The sequence below is a fragment of the Babylonia areolata genome, chromosome 24 (assembly GCF_041734735.1).
Source record: "Babylonia areolata isolate BAREFJ2019XMU chromosome 24, ASM4173473v1, whole genome shotgun sequence".
Lineage (NCBI taxonomy): Eukaryota > Metazoa > Mollusca > Gastropoda > Neogastropoda > Buccinidae > Babylonia > Babylonia areolata.
Genome location: NC_134899.1, coordinates 25,229,792 through 25,254,026, shown reverse-complemented (window position 1 = coordinate 25,254,026; position 24,235 = coordinate 25,229,792). Strand labels below are relative to the sequence as shown.

Sequence of the window (24,235 nt, the reverse complement as noted above, 5' to 3'; positions counted from 1 at the left end):
AATTTTTTAAAAAAATCCAGCCTACACCTTCGTGACTTTAAACCGCGACAGGAAAACCACGCTATATCAGTCAAAGAATATAACTCGAAATGTAGGCTTACATACATATTTTGAAGCAAGTGAATCGCCAAAGTAAAACAAAACGTTCGCTTATTTATTTATAGTCTGTTCATCTAAGATGAAGATATGAGATTAAAACAAAACAACAACAACAACAACAAAGCAAAAACAAAACCCAGAAACAAAAACAGGGCAGTGGTGGCCCCGTGTGTCAAAGAACACCTTGAACATGTCATCTTATTCGTCTTTTGACGAGTGGCCTAGCTTGTGGGACACAGTCGGTCACATACACGTGCGATGGTCGATATCAATCGATAGTGTTCAGCGGTGCACGTATCTTCAACGCCTTCTACACCTGCCTCTTTCCTAATGTATGTCCCTTACAAACTTGATCGTTATGAGGTCTGTTTGTTTGTTTTTAACTACTGTTAGATTATTACGTCATTTGCTGTAAATTCATATACATAACACAATTATCCATATTTCATGACTGTTGCTATTGCGTGCTTTTGTCCTCATGAATTATGGGCATGCAGCCTGACTCAGGAAATCAATTTGTCATTGTCAGTGTCATTCTCTTTCCAAATGCTCTCGTGGTTTCCGTGTATTAAGCCTGCTGTAGAGTGTGCTGGACTTTTCCCACAGTCAGAAACTCTGACTTCATTCAACGAATCGCAATGATGATAATGCGCATATTCTTACGACTGCTGCGGTCATAATTCTATCCGTGAGAACTCTGTCTCAGTCCTTCATTAAAGGCCTGAGTATCGTCTCACCCCTTCCTTCTTTCTCGCTCCTTCCTTCTTGTCTACGCTGTCCTGTCTGTCTGTCTACCTGTCTATGTCCCTCTCTCTGCGTGCGTGCATGCGTGCGTGCGCGCGCGAGCACGTAAATGGAAATACTGCGACAAATGCGCTACGCAGTAACTTGACACTGCACGGCACTGCCCAAACCTTTGTTCAAATGCAGTCCCTGTGTATTTGACATCACGTCCATCAAAAGTTTGAACTTGCCGAGTTTTTCACTGCTGGTGAATGCCAAACAGTGATGGATGGCACCAGTCGACAAAAAGCACACACACACAAGTGGAGCCACACTAATAGGAAGTAACAACATAATACGTGAGATGAAATGTTTCATGTTGGTTCCAGCGAAGCGAGTCACATGTCGATTGTTTTGACATTTGAGTAAATCGTCAGCTCCAGGAAGCTGGGACACATCTTTCCTTTGGTTGTTTACCGTGAAACCCCCTGCCCGCTGATACTGCGTAAACACAACAGTCAGGATACAGGATTTATTTTATCTCATTTTATTTTATCTATTTTATTTTCACAGTTGGGCTACACGGGGTTTTTTGTTGTTGGGTGTTTTTTTTTTCATTTCTATTTTTACGTTCTTTCTCTCCGTCCATCCCTCCCTCAGCCGCCTCACCCCGCCCTCATTTGTTTATCTCCCATAAGCTTGTGTAACTCAGGAAAGGATTTTTCCAAAATGAATGATGGGGGTCAGTGGTGGGATGGGGGGCTTGATCCCCATTTATTAGTTCCGTCACTTCATTACGAACTTCTGCGTTCCTTCTGGAGTTGAGTCATTCTCTTTAAAAACTAACATGGAAATCCTGAGATGCATTTGAACGTCAACTTTAGAGAACTTGCATCAAAACGTCTCATATCGGTTTGGCTTCAGTACAGATCTTGCTCTGTGCCAAAGTTTTTGATTTGGTTTTCAGCCCTGAAATGGTCTCTTTACGCTCATCTGGGCCAGGATAAGCAACATGACGATTTCTACTTGTTCCTTAATTAACCTTCCGTCACGAATGACTCTGTTCATGGGCTGCTTTATGCAAATGCTTCACGCGCGCGCGCACACACACACACAGACACACACACACTCTCTCTCTCTCTCTCTCTCTCTCTCTCTCTCTCCTTTCTGTCCTAGTGTCTCAATCACAAATCAGATTGTGAGAAGAGATGTAGTTCAGCTGAAGAATATCATCAGAATCAATATTACACTCTTCTCTTCTCTCACTCACATACACTTGCACATATGCATATTCACACGTGTGCGCTTGCAGATGCACACGTAAGAATAAAAATCCACCCCCTACCCCCTACACACACACAGAATTCGAACGGGGGACAGGGGGATGGGTGGGGAGGAGACACTTTGAAACACTGTGACAAAAAGAGCGCGACATCTTACCATCTCAGTGGAGTGATGGCCTAGAGGTAACGTGTCCGCCTAGGAAGCGAGAGAATCTGAGCGCGCTGGTTCGAATCACGGCTCAGCCGCCGATATTTTCTCCCCCTCCACTAGACCTGGAGTGGTGGTCTGGACGCTAGTCATTCGGATGAGACGATAAATCGAGGTCCCGTGTGCAGCATGCACTTAGCGCACGTAAAAGAACCCACGGCAACAAAAGTGTTGTTCCTCTCAAAATTATGTAGAAAAATCCACTTCGATAGGAAAAACAAATAAAACTGCACGCAGGAAAAAAAGGGAAAAAAAAACGGGTGGCGCTGTAGTGTAGCGAAGCGCTCTCCCAGGGGAGAGCAGCCCGAATTTCACACAGAGAAATCTGTTGTGATAAAAAGAAATACAAATACAAGTTGTCTTTGAATGATTAAAGCACTGAAACTCGTCCATTTTGAGCTCAACAGAAAATCCTTTAATAATGGAAGAGCTAATTAAGTTGTTGATTCTTCTGTCTGCCTGTCTGTCTTTTCTTCTTCAACTTTTGCTGTCCCTTCACTTTGAACCGCCCACTTTTGTGATACGTCACTTCCGCCATACCGCGCACCTGTAGACACCTCGCCACCCAACCCCTACACCCACCCCACCCACCTGATCCCGCACTGAAGGCAGGTAACACCACCCACCAATCATTTTGTCATCGTGAATTTTCGCCGTTTTCTCTGTGTGTGTGTGTGTGTGTTGGGGGTGGGGTGTGTGGTGGATATGTGTGTGTGAGGGAGGGTGAATGTAAGCGTATGAGTAGTCAGTGCAAGTGTGTGTGTGTGTGAATGCAACGTGCGAATGAGTATATGCGTATGTGTTTGTATAATGTTGTGCACTGACGTTCGCTTATGCACCGGTGTATAGGTTCGTGCGTGAAAGCAAGCAAGCAAGCAAGTGTGTGTGTGTGTGAGTGTGTGTGTATGGGCGCGCATGAGCGTGTGTATGGGCGCACATGTGAGAGAGAGAGAGAGAGTGTGTGTGTGTGTGTGCGCGCGCGTGTATGTAAGCATGTATGCAAGCCTATTGAGGTAAATGAGTGAAGGAAAGAGTGTAAAAACAATTGAACATCTCTTCGCTCAATGTGAAAAGACATTGAGACTCGGAGGAAGGAGAGACAGACAGACAGACAGACAGAGACAAGACAAGACAATGGTTTATTTCTAAGGCCTCCGGCCTACAACAAAGGAGAGAGATACAGAGAGACAAGAGACAGAGACACAGAGAGAGAGAGAGAGAAGAGAGAGAGAAAGAGAGAGAGGAGAGAGAGAGAGAGCGTAAGTGTGTTTCTGTGTATGTACGCGAGTTTGCTTTTTTTGTGTATGGTAAGATCAATGGTAACCGCATGTGCTTTTACGGGCATGTTTATGAATGTCTCAATGCTCAGTAATTGATGATCGAGCACACACACACACACACACACACACACACACACACACACACACACACACACACACACGTACTTGCCAAACGGGTTATGTATGTGCCAGCGGCGTCAGGATATTCTTAAGCCCGTTCTTAACCAAGCCAACACTTTCTTGGGCCACATGTTGTTCTACAACAATTTGCGTATTAACCGAATATGTTCCAACTAGTGTTGCAACACTTGTATTCTCCAACTCAAGTTGTGGTTCTTAACCGCCAGTTAATGATATTCATACTTGTGTAGAAGACGTCACTTTACCTGTAGTCCATCCTTGGGCGAACGTGTCGCTGATTTCCTTCAAGGCAGCGTGCCTGGCATTTTTGTTTTTGTAGACAGGATCCCTACAATCCCACAAACAACGAAAATGGGCCCACAAGTCAATAAAAGCACTTGTGGTAGTGGAATCGGTCTCGATGTTGGTGATGTCAGCCATTTTGTACTTGCCGGTTGCTAATTTTGTTGACCAATGAAAACGCAGCAACACAAAAGTTGTCAGAGCAGGACTTGCCAACACCGAAAGAGTTGGATAACAGTGTTGGCTGAGCTTGGCACACCGTGTTCCCCGACAAGTGTTAGCGCGGTTAAGATGCAACACTGTTAGAAGTGTTGTCAAACATGGTTGTCCAAGCAAGTGTTGGCTTGGTTAAGAACGGCCTTTAGGACGCCTGGCCCAAGCCACATACAAGCGTGTCAAGCAAATAGAGAACAAGCCCCCCCCCTCCCCCTCCGTTCCCCCCCTCCGCACGCTCCCCCCCCCCCCACCCCTCCCCCACCCTCCCGGCCTGCCCCACCGCACCCCCCTTTCCCGCTAAACTATACCCGCCCGCAGCCTTCATTCGACATGCACTTTGCATTCAAAGCTTTCAGTATCGGACGAATAGAAGAGAGAGTTGAGGGGCTTGTGGGGGTGTGGGCTGGGGTTGGGGTGGGGAGGTCGACGCTGGGGCTTGGTGACTGAGGGGCGGGAGAAGAGGGGGGTAGGGGGAGGGAGGGTGGAAGAGAGAAAAGAGGTGCACCAGACAATATCTCACACACACACACACACACACACACACACACACACACGTGCGTATGTGCATACACACATAAACACACAAATATATACATATACATAGTGTGTGTGTGTGTGTGTGTGTGTGTGTGTGTGTGTGTGTTGCGAAGCGAAGACCACGGGTTTCAGCGAGTGACCCATGTTGAATTTAAGAGATGAGTGGTCCCTCTAACAAACTTCACCCAGACCCAGCATCCCCCACCCCTCCCAGGCCCCATTCCTCTCCCCCTTCGTGAAAACAATTGTGTGTGTGTGGGTGTGTGTGTGTGTGTGTGTGTGTGTGTGTGTGTTTACGCTTTCTGGAACCTTTTGCGTTACCTGGAACTGCATTGCTCAGCACCTTTTTTTTTTTTTTTTTTTTGCATTGCTTTGTAATGCACTCTGTTGCATTAGCCTACATAATGCTTTGTGCTGATACATAGCTGTATATATGTGTGTTGCACTGCGCTGTAGTGAATTGCACCGCCTTGTGCTGGGTTTTTTTGTTTGGTTTTTTTGTTTTTGTTTTTTTTAGTTGTCGCACGACACTGCAATGCACAGTACTGTGCTGTATTGTATTGTATTGTATTGTATAATATTATGCATTGCTCTGTGCTGCATGGTACATCATTGCACTGGAACTGTGCTGCACTGCAGCGTACAAGATATTATATGTAACACCGTAGTGCACACTGCACTGACATGTATCGTTGCACTGCACTGCACTTCCAACGGCATTTATCCAGTTCCCCATGGTGCAAAGTGCTGAGTCGCCACAACCCCAGAAGGGTACCCTTTCTTCTTGTCGATGTGGGGGCGGCGTGTGTGTGTGAGTGAGTGAGTATGTGGGGGAAGGGGGGTTTAGGGTGTGTGTGTGTGTGTGCGTGTGTGTTTACCGTTGCGGCACATCCTGTTCAATCTTATTTTCCAATGGATTTTTTTTTTCTTGTTGGAAACACTGTGCTTTTTACCTGTGCGAAAGACCACTTACGGTATGAATCTCGACCCACTCCACCCGCGTGCACCCCTAGTGGCATCTCGCCTCCACCTTCCTCCCCTTACAGATAACTTTTCTGTTTTACCTCTTCCCCTCACACACACAGACTCTCTCAAAGAGAGAGAGGGAGATATAAGAGCAAAAGCAGAAATGAGGTGAAGGATAAAAAACAAAACAAAAAAACTTCATCTATTCATGACAGAAAATATGGCAGCGTCAGTAAAGAACAGTTTTGAGAGAAATTATTGAAGCAATCTTTCGAAGAGATCCATCTAGAAGGTGCCATGGGTGCGGAAGGGGTGATGACAGAGGAAAGATGAAAAAGAAGCAAAAACAGAAGGTACAGATAGATACAGAATAATAATAAATCCCAAGCACCGATGTCTTCATTTTCCACAAAGAAATAAAAGAGGCGTCAAAAACACATACTTGGTTTATATTTTCACCTTCAAAACTGATTTGAGATTGGGTTGAAGTAGTGATTTTAAAAGCCTTTCATTAATGTCCATGTTGGTCCTACCGTTCCTCCAAAAGGAAGGTTGTTATACGCTGAAAAAGACATCTGTTTCGCATTATGAAGTGCTCTTCGGGTTTCCCAACCGCTCCTGACTACCAACCGCAGAGAAAAATTCACTGAAACAAAAAGAAACTCCCACACCCCAGCATTTATGTTAAGAATGTTTCTCTCAAAACATGAGCAAAAGACTGAAGGTAAAAACCAGATTTTGGATAAAACAGTAGTCTTGACATTGTTTTAAAATCTATCAATGGAAAAATACCAGACACGGCCTTTTGGGGCCAGAAACAAGGGACACTAATCCACCGGAGACTAAAAGGAACTCTTAATTGTAAATCCCTAGATTGAAAACTGGACACCGCACCGCAACCTGCTAGGCTCGCTCGATTATGCAAGATATGGACTGAATGAAAAACGCAAGCCCAGATGTCTTCATTTTCCATAAAGAAATGGGAGAAGTATTTTTATATATAGCCTGTATGAGAGAGAAGCAAAGGAGACAGACAGACAGACAGATAGATAGATAGACGGTGATATTCGTAAAAACGATCGAACGTGGGAGTTGCAGCTCATGATGATGATGAAGAGAAAGAAGAAGAAGAAGAACAACAACAACAACAACAAAAACAAAAATCAAACGTCATTCGAAAGAAGGCCCAAACAGTCTCTTAGATGATGATGATGATGATGATAATGGTGGCGGCGGTTTCTGAGACGATGTAGCAAGTTTTTGTTTTTGTTGTTACCGTTTCCAGCATCTACAGATCCATATTAATGAAGTTTGTCCTTTCAGTCGGTAAACTGATTATCCCAACAATGCTAATAACAAACAAGAATACAACCACCTAACAAAACAGAATCAAAAATCTAATGTATGATAAACTACTCCCCTAAAGCACAAAGATTCAATAGACGCCCCTGGCGCACACCCTAAAGGCGTTCAGATTACCGCAAGATGGGCATGTTAAAAAAATAATAATAATAATAACCGGGGGGGGGGGGGGGGGGGGGGGGGACAAAACAATAGATGACGTATCAAATGCCTCTCCTGCTCCATTCACATGCAGACTAATGTCAAAAATAGCGGAGACGCGAGCTCTCACTTCCTGAATACGAACTGCCATCATCATTCTAGCTGTGGTTACGTGCGCACCCTGCCGAGTGCTCGGTTAAATCACATCCGGTTTAACGTCGATACCCACCCAACTCCTCAGGGAATAATTATGACCGACCGGAAGATCAACATCCCAGAACAGATGTGGAGCAGGGGGCCTGTCTCACACTACACCGACAGATGATGACAGATAATGAAGGTAATGGCAGCGACAACGACAGTTATTTTTTTGGAGCTCGTGGATTCGAACTCACTACTTTCTGAATGCAAATCCGGTTGCTGAAAAACTCGCTTGTCAGCGGTCTGACACCATACACCGCCAGAACGACAGCATAGGTTGTATATGTAAATTTTAAAAAATATATATATATATATATGTGTGTGTGTGTGTGTGTGTGTGTGTGTGTGTGTGCGCGTGCGCGCGCGCGCGCGCGCGGAGCCTGTACACACGAACGAAGGGGATTCAGGCACCAGCCATGGCTGGACATTGATAAATATGTTGACCTTGGAGGTTATCGATAGAACTCTTCACCAAGGGCTGATACTGTGATCGAACCCAGACCTACCGATTGGAAGTCCACTGTGCAAACCATTCGGCTAAGGCACCCATCATCAACAAGACGGCCTGAGATTCGAACCGATTACTTTCTGAACGCGGTCTTGCTATGAGGATTGGTCAGTGCACGTGTGCACATATATCCACAGGAGCTTTTCGCATAATGCATGGTCAGTGGGTGAGTTTCTCCAGTGTTTGGAGGATTATGTACATGGGTATGTCTGGTTTGGTTTGGTTTTTCTAGTTTCTAGTTCGCAGGTACTGGGTGAAAAAGTAGTTGTGACAACGTAGTGTCTGTCAAGTGTGCGAGGTTGGGAGAGGGGGTGAATTTGTGTGTGTGTGTGTGTGTGTGTGTGTGTGTGTGTGTGTGTGTGTGTGTGTGGTGTGAGGTGGTGAAAGAGAAGACAAGAACAGAGACAAAGACACAGAAAGAGGTATATAACGATAACGATCTTTTGTTCAGAGAGACATACAGAAAGAAAACTTGTCGGGCGGGGACAGAGAGACAGAAAGACAGACAGGCACGAAGAAAGCTGGAGACACAGAGAGAAACATCGCTCTGGATATATCTATAGATCTACAAACTGACGGACAGACAGACACAGACACAGACAGACAGAGAGAGAGAGAGTTTCTCAAGGAGGCATCACTGCGTACGGACAAATCCATATACGCTGACATCACATCTTTGACAGATGCCTGACCAGCAGCATACCCCAACGCGCTTAGTCAGGCTTTGAGTGCATGCATATACATGTTTGTGTACCTCTAAGAGTGGATTTCTTCCACATAATTTTGTCAGAGGACAACACTGTTGTTGCCATGGGTTCTTTTCCAGTGCGCCAAGTGCGTGCTGCACACGGGACCTCGGGTTATCGTCTCATCCGAATGACTATAGGCTCAGGTTGATTTTCCTGTCAAACAAGGGAGAAAAAGCGAGAGCGGGATTCGAACACCAGACTCTCACGGACTCTGCATTGACAGATGAACGTCCTAACCATTCTGCCACCATATTCCTGGGAGAGTAAAACAGTGACAGAGGCCCAGAGACGAAAGACAGAACATACAACACAGATCATCAATAGAACAGGAATGTGGGGAGTGTCGTCACTGTAGGAAGCCGGACCAAGGCTATATCCTCCATCAACGCCCCCCCCCCCCACCCCCGGCCCCCTCCCACTGCCCCCCCCCCTCCCGCCCCCATCCCCAAACCTTCCCCTCCCCTCCTCCTCACCCATTTCATGGAGAGGACTGTAGCTGACGAGGCGGTCTCCACACACAGCCCAGAGGATCGATCACATTGGGCCGTGACCCCCCGATGTGGATCTCTCGGGCCATGACTAACGCTGTGTCGTTATGGACAGGGGTAGCTCTCTCTCTCTCTCTCTCTCTCTCTCTCTCTCTCTCTCTCTCTCTCTCTCAGTTACACATTGCGAGTTGGGTGTGGAGTGTTGGGGTGAGAGAGTGAAATGTATGTGCGTGCGCGCGTGTGCATGTGTGGGTGTGTGTGTGGGGGGGTGTGGGGGTGTGTCGCTGGAGTGAGGAATGCCATGGATGTGGGTGGGCGTGAGGGGGCGTGAGTGAGTGGAGAAATGCTGCACTTTTTCCTCAGCCTTGTTATATACCCTGGCGTCTTTTGTCTCCTCAGTTAGTATGGTTTGCAGTCGTCATGACGATGATGGTTAATGACGTCGATTATTGATATTATTATGGTGAAGATGGTGATATTGTGTTGATGACGAATATCATTTTTCTTTATTAGCATTATTTCTTATCTACTACTACCACTACTACTACTACTACTACTTCTACTACTGTTGCTTCGCGGACTGCTGCTACTGTTGACCCTACCTTCCATTCTTCGCTAAAAACTCTTTCCGGCAAGCCAGTCCTAAAGCATTCTCAGTCTATTACTGAATCCCACGGATACGACAGGAATTCGTTGACAGCAATGAAGAAATTTAGAATTAATTTACAATGCACTAGAGGCACTTTTGTTCTACAGGTTTAAGTTAGTATGTATTTTACCTTGAGTTGTCGCTACGTGATCACCATATCTGTGTACTTTTGACCTCCTCCTAAGGGCCGGAGGCCTGGAGATGAACAGTGTTTTGTTCTTGTTCTTGTTGCTGACTCCCACAACACCGGCCCATACCTGACAGCTCACTATATATATATATATATATATATATATATATATATATATATATATATATATATATATATATATATATATGCATGTATGGGGTATGAGAGAGTGGGTGGATGGGGGGCCGGAGAGAGAGAGAGAGTTGTCATAAGTAGTCCTTTCATGTGAAACGCCTTGAGCTCTTAGGGAGAATGGGGCGCTATACAAATTGACATTATGATGTTGATGATGATGGTGATTATTATTGTTATTATTATATTAATTATCATTATCATTATTACTATTATTATCATCTTCATTATTGTCGTTGTTGTTGTTATTATTGCTATCATTATTATTGAAATACAAAACGTCCTGTCACCAACACCAACAGATTCAAGGTCAGTCGTGCACGATGTATCAGAGGACGAGGAGGAAAAAACTGTGACGAAAATCATGAGTAATGACAAATGACAGAGAAGACGACAACGACAAAGACAACAAAATATGCATAACTTGACCGATCATGATGAATGGCGCAAGTCGCGAACAGATCTTAAGAAGAAGTAGAAAAAAAAACCTGTTTATAAGTGAACGAACGGAATTTTTCTACCTTATCGTACCCTCTCACTGGTGATCTTTTCAACGACCTTGACATTTTGTTTGCATTGAGGTAAAGGTAAAAGAAATAATTAACATTAAAAAAAATATATCGTTCTGTAGGTATAAACTGCGCACTTGCGTCGTTCAGTGGTTTCAACAAGAAAGATTATTTTGTATTTTGTTTTTTTCTTTTTATCACATCAGATTTCTCTGTGTGAAATTCGGGCTACTCTCCCCACGGAGAGCAGAAAGTAAAAAAACTGAAGGGGGTGGGGGTGGGGGTTGAAAGATGGAAACCAGAAAAGAACAATGGATGGATGGATGGACTGACAGACGCATGCATGATTTTTTTTAAATGTGCTGCAACTAACACACTGATTTGAAAAAAGAAATATATAACGTAAACAACAGTAACCAATGCACTTGTATACTGTTCAATGTCAGAAAAATGCATGCATACATACATACATACATACATTCATACATACATACATAAATACATACATACATACATCTGTTACGTGTTGCTGTTCCGGGTACAGCCGACCTATCAAGTCGTCCTCAAAGCCTAAAATGTGGGCGATAATCCGGACTCCACCACCTCAGTTTTAAACCAAAATCTAAGACAATAGTTTGACTAAAAAAAATAAAAAATAAAAAAAATATGGGCATTCACAAACAAACAAGTTTGACACTTTGTTCCATAAAAATTCAAATTCAAAACATTTTTACATTTCAGTGGAAGAGCAAAACAACGCCGAACACAGTCTGAATGAAGACTCGTTGATTTTTCAACTTGAACCCAAGTCAGTAGTAATCAAAGCTGAACATCTAGTTTGAAAGATAGCTTACGTCAGCGGATACTGACGTCCATTATCAATTGGTGGTTGGGAGGGGGGTGGGCGGCTATCAGCGCACTGTTAATTAACTCAAGATCCATCATCGAATCACTAATCGTGTCCCGCCCCCCGCGTTGCGATCACTCTGTTCGTGTAGTCAGTTGCATCATTCTGTCAATATCCCCTGCCTCTCTCCTCACCCTGGGGCAAAACTGAGGTCCAGCCAGTCCATCGACTGTATCTATGGCCTGGGACTGTATCAAACTGAGCAAAATTAAGTGGAACTGACTGATGGAAACTTTTGCCCCCCCCCCCCTTTTTTTTCAGAGTGTTTGCGTTTATTTTTGTTATTATTCAGTTTCTCTTTTTTTTGTAATTGTTTTTGTCAAGTCGGGGTATTGAGGGGAATGGAGATGGGGAGGGGTCAAATTAAATAAACTCTATTCGTATCTGTCAGTGGAAAAGTACTTGCTCCATTAAACAACTGACAATCAACATATTGAACTGCGCGCGTGCGTGCGCACACACTGTGACACACACATCGTGACACACGCATACATACATTGGCACAGAGCTTTTGAACTACAACGACTTCGCACGTGCACACAATACACCCACACTTCACGGGGAAAGCACCACGCCTGTGACACACATTGACAAGTGAATTTACCCAGCGCTGTCCCCACCCAAACCCCGAGCACTGACATGCATTTCATGCATCGTCGAGCACGCACGCGTTTGCGTAATGTATACAATATTAACACACTAAACTTTACACACACACTGGGACACACACACACACACACACACACACACACACACACACACTGGAACACACACACACACACACACACACACACACACACTGGAACACACACACACACACACACACACACACACACACACACACACACTGGAACACACACACACACATACACACACACACACACGACAGCGATCGGTCTAACTCACCTTCACTGCCATCCATGATGAGGCTGTCGTACCGACAGGAGTGCGGCAACACACACACACACCTCTCTCCCAGTCTTCCTCGTTTGCTTGCTTTCAAACCACGCAACAAGCGCCCGACCAACCAACCCCGTTTACTTCCAAATCCCCCGCCTTGCCGGGGTCACGGTCACACCCCTCCGTTCACCCCCAAAACACCGTCCACTGACGTAGAGGAAATGGCGATGGAGTACGAGGTAGAGCAACACACACATTCACACACACACACACAGACACAACCACTGACAAGCTTTTTGTCACTGACCGAAGCAGCCTTCTTCGTTCGATACGACCAAGTCACAAACACTGCCAGCAGCACTCCCCTGCTCTGCAGCTAACTGTGTAGCCGTGCTTGCGAAAATACGACTGCACTGACATGAAAACAAAGCTTCACGCACGCACACAAACACGCGAAAATATAACTCAGAGCTTATCTTGGCTCACACACTCTCCTAGTTGCCAGGGAATACGTCCAGCCCCAGTCAGTCGCCGGCTAAAATAAAAAATTAAAAAAAGCACCGTACGTGTGGGCTCAAAGCCACGCATGAACAGGTTGCCTGTCTCTTTTCTCGAAACCGGTTTCTGTCAACAAACTTGCTGACGCATGTGGATCCCGTGTTGAATAGAAAGCGTGGCGGAGACGCTATGATCCTTGGAGTAGCAATGCAATCAAAACATCGGGAGGTGAAACTGATCGAGAGGGGTAGGTGGGAGATGGCAGCTAGCCGGTGTAAGCCAACAGCCCCACCCTCATGCATACATGTGTGTGTGTGAGGGCGGTTCACTTTGACCGAAGTGGTCTTGGAGAGAGATTATCCGTGCAAGTCAGTATGGTAGGGTTACTAGTATGGAGAGAAGATATTTACGTTGGCAGATCACAGGTTAGGGCACACTGGCTAATGTGTGTGCGTGTGTGTGTGTGTGTGTGTCAGTGTTAAGTGCCGTCCCCAACCCATACCGGCGATCGATACAACTCAGTTGCGTCTTTCTCTCCCCAGCCAGTCGCGCACCAGACTGACGTGTTATTCTCTCAGTGTTATCGGGATCCGGCCACCCCACCCCACCCCCCGCCGCAACTGACCGATCTCTCGAATGGTGCTCAAGTTCGCTTGATCGATGATCGAAGACGACTGACTATGGCGGAGGGGGTGAGAGGGAATGGCCGGGTTGGACCGGTTAGAATGACACAAGCGAACTTAATATGCAACACCTCCGTCAGCCGGTGAATATTACAGGGATGGCAGAAAGCAAAGAATTTTATTCTGGATCTGGATTCAAGTTGGCACTGCAGATTTGTCAGTCCGAGCTAAGACTCAGCCAATGATCAATTTTTGTGACCCTCCGAGTCGACGTTTTTCGAGTTCCAATAAAAAAAAAAAAAAGTACTGACTCGAATTTCGGTATTTTCCAGTCCGGCTTTGCCGGTGCCTACACTGAGTAAACTTGAGGACTGAATCACAAGCCCCTCACTGAACTGAGTTAAATTACTACTGTTCAAGACCTGTTTACTGATTCAGTGGGTCCAGTCAGTATCTGCAAAACGGCCGCTGTCTTTGCAGAGAGAATTTCGGTTTTATTCTTCGCCTCAATTCTCGGGGCCTCGCTTTCCCATGTAAATCATCAAGAGGCAGGGCTGGCAACTCGAACTCAGTGCCCCTCAACTACCTTGTAATAATAATGTTAATGATAATATGATGATAATAATAACAATAATGATAATCATCATCATCATCATGGGCATTAATACAGCGCGTTTCTCCAGGAATGCTGCTCAAAGCGCAGCTTCACATTTCGTTCCCCACTGACTCCCCGCCTCCCCATCTATATATTATATACTCCTCCGTCCACCCTCCCCCCCCCCCTCAACACCCCCCCCCCCACACACACACACACACACACACACACGGAAGCACGTGCCACGGCAGAAAACACTCACGCAACTGAACTGACATTGGAAACCACCCACCCATGACAAAAAATATTTGACTTGTTGATTCTTCTTCAGGGAGTTTTAAAACCCTGGTATCAGAAGCCGCAGAACTTGTGACGAATTAAGGTGACGAGCTGGAACGTACACTTCAAGGAGGTCACTAGAGAGGCAGCGAGGACCACGGGGTTTGAGAGGGCAGAAAACGTCAGAGCAGAAAGCTTGTATTCAGTCAATTCTTTTTGAAACTGGTCGCCAGAGAAGAGAGCGGAAGAGAGGATAAACAAATTCAAATTTGGATGATCTGAAAATTATTCGAGCAGCATTGTTCTTTGGTTTTTGGGTTTGTTTTATGTGTGTGTGTGTGTGTGTGTGTGTGTGCCGTGTTTGTTTGTTTGTTTTTTTGTTTTTGGTTGCTGCCCCGTCATCTAAACCGTTTCACTGAGTGGCATTACTCCCACGCCGCTCATTCCGAGTCCCGTAAACACAGCCACACCCGGGTTCGTTTGTCACACTCCCAGCGTCCACATCGGCAGTCCGCAGGGAAATATCGATGTTAGGTCGCCAGGAGGCCACGCACCAGAGTAGAACCTGCACTGCTGCTGAGTCACTTCGGTGGTGTTCAGTGGTGCCTGTTCTGAGTTAACGTACTAAGCCCCCTACTAACGACAATAATGGCTTAGTCGCGGAGCTAGACCGAGTGAGCGTCCCTCCCAGAGTGGAGACCGCCACCACGTCCCTCCAACAACAGCCCCTCATGAATCTGCCGACTGAAGACATTGACAGGACTATCCGAAGCACGGAAGTGGAGGGGTATCGAAACTGAGGTCACCGTGAGAGCAGGGCATGAAAGGCCACAGACTTTGGGACTCGGTGTTTTGTTTATGTATTGATGATGATGAAGGAAGAGGAGGATGACGATGACGATGTTGCTACGGAAGTCCATTTTGGTTCGGGACTACATGACAAGGCTGTACTCTTCGCTTCCTGTCATAATGATATCCCCGCGTCAACCAGGCCCGAGAGATACAGACACTTGCAGTGTTGGTCAGGAAATTAGTGACACCCAAAGACGCATCCGTGAAGCGGATGATACTTGACTGTGTGGTCCCAGTCTCCCCATTTAACCCCATAGCACACTCAACTCTGGGTAGGAACCGGTCGCCCGAAAAACCCACCTCCGCTGGGATTCGAACCCGCGTCCTCCCAGCCGTCAGTCCGCGACGCTGTGTTCTGAACTCTTTGAAGTTTATCCAGTGTACCCTTGTACACTGTTGTCAGCTGGCCTGAGTCATCTGTTGTCTGCCGGTCTGAACAGTTCACTAAGTGTTATTGGGCTCAGTCATCTGTTGTCTGCCAGTTTTAACAATTCCGTCACTAAGTGGTAGCTCAGTGGAACTGTTTAGGCATCTTTGTTACACTGGCAACCCTGGTCCCTGGACTCCTTGGTAAAAAAAAAAAAATTGCTGCCTAAAAACGATCGGCACTCTTTCCAGCTTGTCAATACTGCATACTACTGATCCTCCTTCCGTGTTTATGGTTATGATTATTGTTATTGTTGTTTTCACTTGTTGTTACTGTTGCTCTTGTAAATAGTTTCAGTTCTGATCAAGGACTCTTGAGGTGTCATGCGTGTAATTTTTATAGTGACTGCGTTCGTACAAAATTGTTCCATTGTCATTTAGTTGCCATTGTTGCCGGACTCGATCATTGGCCATCCGGTTCCACAGGGGCAGTAATATAAATTATAGTCATCATCTTAGATGAACAGACTATACTGAAATAATGTAAATCCATAGTAGGGACAACTGACATCACTGCGTCAAATAGACCCAGTCGAAGGTTATGCGCTGAGACAGGTGAATGACTACATTAATATCGGCATAACTTTGGACTACCGTGATTCAGTGAAACTAGAACAAACCGTGACGAGACCAGTGATAATTCCACAGCATAGATTAAAACAACAACACAAAAATGGATAGTACGTATATGTATATATATACATGTGTGTGTGTGTGTGTGTGTGTGTGTGTGTGTGTGTGTGTGTGTGTGTGTGTGTGTGTGTGAATTCCAAACTCTGATGAGGAAATCAATGACTCTGAGAAAAACTTGGTTCACCGGCTGAACGCGGGGCAGGTCCGTCAAGTTAAACAATGTTCCAGTGTATCTAAAGACTCGAGCTACTAAACTGCAAAGAAATTAAATGCAGACTGATTCAAAAGCATTTCACATACGTCTCATGGTTCAGAAGGTAATTTTTATAGATGGGTTGAGTTTGTCGACCAATGCTCCAACACGACCCAACTTTCTGTGACGGGGTAAGGGGAAATACTATTTCATTCGTTTCACGACTAACTTGACCCGGCAGCATTGTCCCCCTTGCTCGATAGACATCGGTTTTTCTCTGTGTGTGTTTGTGTGTGTGTGTGTGTGTGTGTGTGTGTGTGTGTGCGCGCGCTGCATTGAAAGCCTTCAGAATCGGACTGAGAGAGAGAGAGAGAGAGCGGGGAGGGGCCCAGGGGGGGGGGGGGGGGGGGGGGGGGGGGGGGGGGGTCGAGGCGAGTAGTTGAGTCCGTGGGCGGCTTGGTGACTAAGGGGCGGGAGAAGCGGAGGGATGCAGCGCAGAAAAAAGGTAACTATATATACTAGCTCCAAATACAAATAAATCAATGCAGAAAGAATTTTTGCGGGCCCCACGAGATAAGTATTAACAAAAAGTAAGGATAACATTTGAATGGTCAGTTTTTTGCATGTCTAACGATGTGTGTCTCTCAGTCGGGCTCAGTGTGTGACATCAGTGATAAAAGACTTGCTTTATGATAAATATATTCGATTTCATTGTATTGCTCAACTCAGTTGAACTTTGATGTCGACTGACAGGAAAAAATGAAAGAAAAAAAAGAACAAATAACAAAAAAAACGAAAAAACAACAACAACAACAAAAAAGCGAAAAAAAGCTGCCGGTAAGCTAATGACAGTAAAATATCAAACACACAGTCTCTCTCTCTCTTTCTCTCTCTCTCTCTCCGAGTCTTGACTGAGGTGAGGCCTTGTACCTGTTTTCTGAGGTACTCTTCCAGGTTTCCTAAGATTCCATTGTATTCCTGATCAGTGTAAGCCGCTTAAAATTATTGTTGTCACGACGGCTGCTCTACAAGTCTATCAGGTAAGTTCATGTACAGGGCAATCCCATCATGCAAGCTTTTGCTACTGCCGTGCAGTCGATGTTACGCACTGCTTGAAGCCACTCTGGGCTCCCCATCCCACTTTCGATCAAACCTTTTTTGTGTGTAGAGAGTGCACAGTCAAAATTATGGCATACTGATATTCGTGCAGGCACTGGACATGTCACTGCTTTTACTTCCAGTATCAGCCTCGTTGTTGTGACTTTGTACACAGCATTCTCTTCCCTTTTTGCATCTCAATTTTGCTTTTCTGTATATCCCTAACGTACTAGTACTGGTCGTTCTTGAAAGGCAGCAACCAAGGGAGTTTACTCTGCCCGACACCGTCTGTGATACCACCGGAAAAGCACCAAGACAAGAACCAACACAGGCGAGTTACTGTGTGTTTGCTTGGTATCTTTAATGACCACGTATTCATGTCACCTAGCGATTATGCTAATGTTACTATTTATCCCATGAAATCATTAGAACTTGTCCAAAACAAACTGTAATTATGTTAGCAGCATGACAGCAAAACCTAACCATCAACTCGATAGTCGGTAGCAGACGACTTTTCAGGGCGACAAATCGATTCATACTGTTCAACGTAAGAAGAAGAAGAAGAAATACAGAAGAAGATAAAAGTACATATAGTACACGTGTACACCATAGCGGTTATTGGATAAAATCTTTTATCCATTTAGTCATCTGCGAGCTTGTTGCCAGTAAATATTTGAGTCACTTTTCTTAAAATCGCAGTGTATATGGCACTTGGCCAATCGTCATTAGCGCGTGACACTGACAAATGACCTCGATAAAACTTAAAGGATAAATCAGGGAAGACTCTTTGGCTTTGCAGGATCGTGAATGCAGTTAAAGATTGAGATACGCTAGGAACACATTTTTAAAACTGCCCTTACATTTTACATAGAAAATGAACCCACCATCACTCTCCCTCTCTCTCAGCTTCTTCTTCTTCGTATGTAAATCGGCTGAATGGCTTATGTATACAAGGGTCTATATTTGTACTATATAGGATTCAACTGTGTGCCACCACACCGAGCATCTCCTTTTAACGACAATAAATTATATTGTGATTGTGTGATTCCTCTTTAGCGACCACAATCATCATTGTGATTGTTCCCTCACTCAAAAATGGGGAGTCTGACCTAAAAAAAAAAAAATGAATAAAGAAAAAACAGAACCACAACCGTCAGGAACCCCCAGTTCAGCCCAGGCCCCAAAAAGAAAAAAAGAAAAAAGTGCTGCCCTAATGAAGTTTGGATCAAGGCCTTCGTCATGAAAATGTTGATGGTCTTGGCCTCCACTACATTTTCAGGCAAACTGTTCCAATCCCTGATGGTCCTTGGGAGGAACGAGAACAGTTGGTACTGGGTTTGACACTGTGGGAGCTTGAACTGCTGGCTACGACCGCGTCGCTGTCGTGGCGGAGCAGGATCTAACTTGATGTAGTCAGTGTGGACAAGGTTGTGGTGGAATTTGTAAAGCACGCAAAGCATGCTGTCAATCTCCTGTCTTGAAGACAATGCCACTAGAGATCCTCTATGATGTCTGAGGCGCTGAAGGTGTGTCTGTAGCGCCTCATTACAAAGCGGACTGCTCTTTGCTGGATGGCCTCAAGTCTGTCAATGTTCTGTTGAGTTTGAGGATCCCAGACTGAGCATGCATACTCTAGGACGGGACATACATAAGATTTGTAGGCCATCTCTTTGATGCATCTGGAGCCTATCTTCAGATTTCCTTTCAGGAAGCTCAGGGTCTTGATGGTTTTTTTGCACATGGTGTCAGTATGCATGCTCCACTTTAGAGCCTTGAAGGACTCCTGAAACCATGGTACTAGTTACATAGAATGCTGTCTGTTCTAGGTGGTCCATGATGCTGCTTGTACAGGTGTGCTCCAGCTCTTTGCAGTAGATGCTTATCAAGGATATTCTGTAGTTAACGGGGTCGTATTGTTCATATTTCTTAAATATTGTGCTGCATGGGAAGCTTTCCAATCTGATGGTAGTTTTCCAGTGATGAGTGAGAACTGGTAGGTGATGGTCAGTGATGGAGCTACCTCACTTGCGGGTTCCTTCAGGACATGGGGAGAGATGTGGTTCTGGGCCAGGTGCCTTGTTGGGTTTCAGGTGGTTGAGCAGCTTCTTCATCCCCTGCATGCTGATGTCAATCTTGTCCAAGGTAGGGTATGTTTCATGTGGCATGCAGTATTTCTCCTCAAACACATCTGCTGAGTATGTTCTGTTCTCATTGAACACAGACTGGAACTGTTTGTTCAAGATGCCAGCTTGGCCTTTTGGGTCTGACAGTAGGTGTCCTCCTTCCCTCAGGGTGCAACTCTGACCTTGGTTGTCTGCTGGTGTTTTACATATGTCCAGAAACTCTTGAAAGCTACTTGTTCTGAGTCTCCTTCCCTGAAGGTTGTGTCCAGGTCTTCCCAGTAGGCTATACACAGCTCTCTCTCTCTCTCTCTCTCTCTCTCTCTCTCTCTCTCTCTCTCTCTCTCTCTCATGTCTACACACACTCATTCACCCTCAACCACACACACACACACACACACACACACACACACACACACACACACACACATTCAGAAGAATCCCATCTTGCACTTACCCTCCCTTTTCCTACTGCTGATGGTATGCTGCAGCACTTAAAAAAACAGAGACACATAAAATGATTTACCATTAAATTTAATCTCTCTGTATGATGTATCAGTTGTTTTTTTTGTGTTTTTGTTTTTTTGTTTTTTCTAAATAACATTTGCACATCTCTCTTTCTCTCCCTCTTCCCACACCCCATCCCTTGTGCCCTTTATCCATCTCTTTGTGGCTGTCAGTCTGTCTCTGTCTATCTGTCTGCCTGCCTCAGAGTCACTCTGTCTCTCTGTCTCTGTATCTGTCTGTCTGTCTGCCTGCCTGTTTGTCTATCTCTCGCAATCCCTCTCCCTCCCTCTCTCTCTCTCTTGTACACTGTTCTAGACAGGTGTACATGCATTTCAGAGCTCAGCTCAGATTTATAGTTATATAAAACAAAGGTATTAGAATGCCAAATGGTATAGTCTGTGGTGACCTTGGAAGATATCCAGTGGATATTAATTCTTATGTATATTGTATTAAATACTGGCTGAGGCTAACTTGTATGAAAGAATATATAGACTTTAAAGTTTACAAAATGCAATGTTGTTTGGATGATAGAAGGAAAAACATTTGGATTGGTCATGTTTGTAAAGTATGTTTTGTGCAAACAGATGATTTGATTTGATAATGAAGGAATCAGTCTGTCAACTTTTTCCTCATAGAATTAAAAGAGAGGATTTCTAATTGATTTGGCAAGAGTGGGGTGGTCATATTGTCATATGTGACATTAGATCATAATCCTAATTTTATGCAATGTTTAAGTAAAGATATTTGCTTGAATAATTAAGATTTCATGGAAGTAAAGTTTATTAGAATTGACTAAATTAAGATTTGGAACATCAACTGTTTAGACAAGCTAATGTTCACAGCTTGACGTATGTATTATGCAAGTCTGAAATGCAGACCAAAGTTCACCTTATACTATGTTGTCCAGCTTAAAAGGATTGTTCACCTTGTTCAGTCCTGTATACCTCCTTCAAAACAAATGAATGACCTCCTGAATTCATGAGTCTGAAATCTTAAGTCTTGTACAGTTGTAGCTGTACACCCCTGCTTATCTTCAGTCATTGCTTTCTCTGTGTGTGTGTGTGTGTGTGTGTGTGTGTGTGTGTGTGTGTGTGTGTGTGTCTGTCTGTCTGTCTGTCTGTTCTGTAATCTGTTTTTATGAATGGATTTGCTAGTCTTTTCATGTTTGTGTCCATTTGTCTGTGACACACTCAGATTTTGTCTTCTGCTGTCATGAGAAACCACTGTTCACATGCTTTCTGTTTTTATGTCAGACATTAACAACATCAGCAGGTGTTGTTTTTTGGGTGTGTTTTTTTTTTTAATCTGAAAAAAAAAGAAAGAAAAGGAATTCTTCATGATAAACCTATCTTTCATTTGATATTAACACCCATCTCCCTGTCTGCTTTTCCATAATTGACAAGCTGAACTGTAATGGAAAACAAGTATGATTTGTGTAAGTTGGGGTGAGCTGCTTTTTGATGTTTGCTTTTTGTTTGCATGCAATGATTTATCAGATTATAATCATGTTTTGAAATGTATACATGGCATGGACTCGATGGAGTGATGTGGTTTTAGTTAATGTAATACATAAAGGTAAAAATGTGTGCACCCATGCTCATGAGTATGCGCACATGATTTGTACTTGCATGTTTTGTGTGTGTTGTAAAACTCTGTGTTAAAAATCAGTGTCAGTTTGTATATAAAAGATTTGCACACATAAAATGAAGGCTGCTCTGCCCATGGAGAGTGCATTTCCATTGCCTTAGTTGTTGTTGTTTTGTTTTTACTGTTTGCAAGTATTCATTCATGAAAACTATCTGCAGATTTTTTTTTTTTTTTTTTTTTTTTTTTTTTTTTTTTTTACTGTTTGCAAGTATTAATTCATGAAAACTATCAACAGAAGTTTTGCTTGGGACAATTAATTAATTAAGTTGAAACAGGGATCTGTCCTGTGTGCTGATGAAGAATTTTCTGCATATGAAATGATCAGTGTCCAGTGGAAGGAGAGAAAAGCCTTGGCGTTAGTAGACTGGACTGAAATAAAAAAATTTAAACTACGCAAACCCAGCAGTACTAAGATTGCTCAGGCGACCCTCACCTGGCCCACATGGGGTTTGAATCATGGACCTGTGATCTTTTGTAAACCAGGAGGGTGCTCCAGCTACTTAGTCACCATTTTGTAGTGGTGATGGTAGTAGTGGCTGCGGTGGTGGAGGTGGTGGTGATGTGTGTGTGTGTGTGTGTGTGAGAGAGAGAGAGAGAGAGAGAGAGAGTGTATGCATGAGTGTACAAAAAGGAATAGTTTAAGACATGCAAAATTTTAGGTTCATTCTCTTGGGTTTGTGGAAAAGTCTGTTATTTCATTTACACCCACATGCATGCACGCATGCACTAAAGAACGATATGTATGTATATATATATATATATATATATATATATATACAAATATATATATATACAAACACACATATATATATTCATATCTATCTATCGATTCTATATATATATAACACACAAGAAAGAGAGAGAGATATATATAGATAGATATGAATACACACACACACACACACACACACACACACACACACACACACATGTATTAGATAAATTATGAACAAAAGAGATACAGCAAACAGAAACAAAAAAGTCAAAGCAGTCAGAACTGCTAATATCAATACTATAATAGTGTTTGTCGTACCATTCCTCCAGCAGAATAAAAATCTAGAAAAATGGTTGAAAGAAAAAGGATAGTTAGAAAAAAAGAAGAAGAAAACCCACCAAAACAAACTATAATGACAGAAAATTCATGTCAGATTAAAAAAAAAAAAAAGGTTAAAAATCCAGTAGCCTTTTTTGTTCATTGGGGCAAAGACTTCATATCCACCGTGTATAGGGCTTGGCATATGATGGCAGGACCCAATCTTCTCCTTCCGTTGTGTTAATATTCCCTGTCCGAAGTCAGATACCCAATCACACCCTCTTTCTTGGCTTGGACTGGGACCTGTCTGGATGGAGTGAGGAAAATCAGAGTTAGTGCCATTCCCTGGGACACAACACCAGGTCAAAACAAGGGATGGAACCCTGGCCAGTGGATCAGAAGTCCAGCGCCATATGGGTTCTACCATGGGTCTTCCCTGTCAGCTTAGAACACTTCAGTATCACTGGGTAGCTTTCTTTTTTGAAACAGTACCTAATGATAATGATAAAAATAAAAAAAATTAATGATAATGATAACAATAACTTTTCTTTTTTTTATTTTTTTTTTTTTTTTACAGTAAAACAGAATATATCATAGTGGAAGAAAACAGCATTGTTCATTATAAAAAAAACACACACACCAAAATACAAAAACCCAATCAATTTTAGGTTTAGCTGTGACAAAATTTATAATGATTTTCAAGTATGTGGACTTTGAAATATCAGCACACAGGCTGTTGTGTATATGATTACATTATGCATAATATGTTTTGTTTCTTTGTAGAGTTCAGTACGTGTGCACGCATGCATAAAAATGCTGTATGTATGATTGGGTGTTGGTTTCTTTCATAAATGCCATATGTATGATTTGGTGTTGTTTTCTTTCATTTGTGTACACATAATTATGCATGCATGATCATGTGAACTAACTCAGTTCAAGCAGTGAATGCATGTGCATACTTACATAAGATTGCAAATGTGTACACACACACACACACACACACACACACACACACAAGAAAAAAAGAAAAGATTGCTTTTTTTTTTCATGCCTGACTGACCAAAAAAAATTTCTTATCACTGTATTAGTGATCATCTGAAGTGCGGTGTTGATCTGGTGTACTGTTTATCAGTTGGATACTATTGGAATTTTCCCAAGTCTAGTAGGATATTTTTTCAAACAACAACGCAGAGAGCTGCCCATGAACTAGGCTGCGTGTGATGTTTTCATTGCACAGCATGGTATTTTAATGCAATCCGT

General features: G+C 43.7%; 2 protein-coding genes across 4 annotated transcripts in view; one reads left to right on the top strand and one right to left on the bottom strand.

Annotated features, from left to right (window-relative positions):
- Positions 1 to 13,394, bottom strand: part of LOC143299208 (uncharacterized) — a 54,884-nt gene extending 41,490 nt beyond the window's left edge. The window contains exon 1 of one of the 2 annotated variants that reach the window (XM_076612397.1): positions 12,478 to 13,394. In XM_076612397.1, the coding sequence (XP_076468512.1) occupies positions 12,478 to 12,493 (16 nt within the window). In that variant the 5' untranslated portion in view covers positions 12,494 to 13,394. The remainder of the gene's footprint in view (positions 1 to 12,477) is intronic. The other variant, XM_076612398.1, reaches the window with a different exon arrangement.
- Positions 13,395 to 17,916: 4,522 nt separating this feature from the next.
- LOC143299129 (H(+)/Cl(-) exchange transporter 4-like) overlaps positions 17,917 to 24,235 on the top strand; it is a 59,104-nt gene continuing 52,785 nt past the window's right edge. For both annotated transcript variants that reach the window (XM_076612258.1, XM_076612257.1), the window contains exon 1: positions 17,917 to 17,999. The gene's annotated coding sequence lies outside the window, so the exon portion shown is untranslated. The remainder of the gene's footprint in view (positions 18,000 to 24,235) is intronic.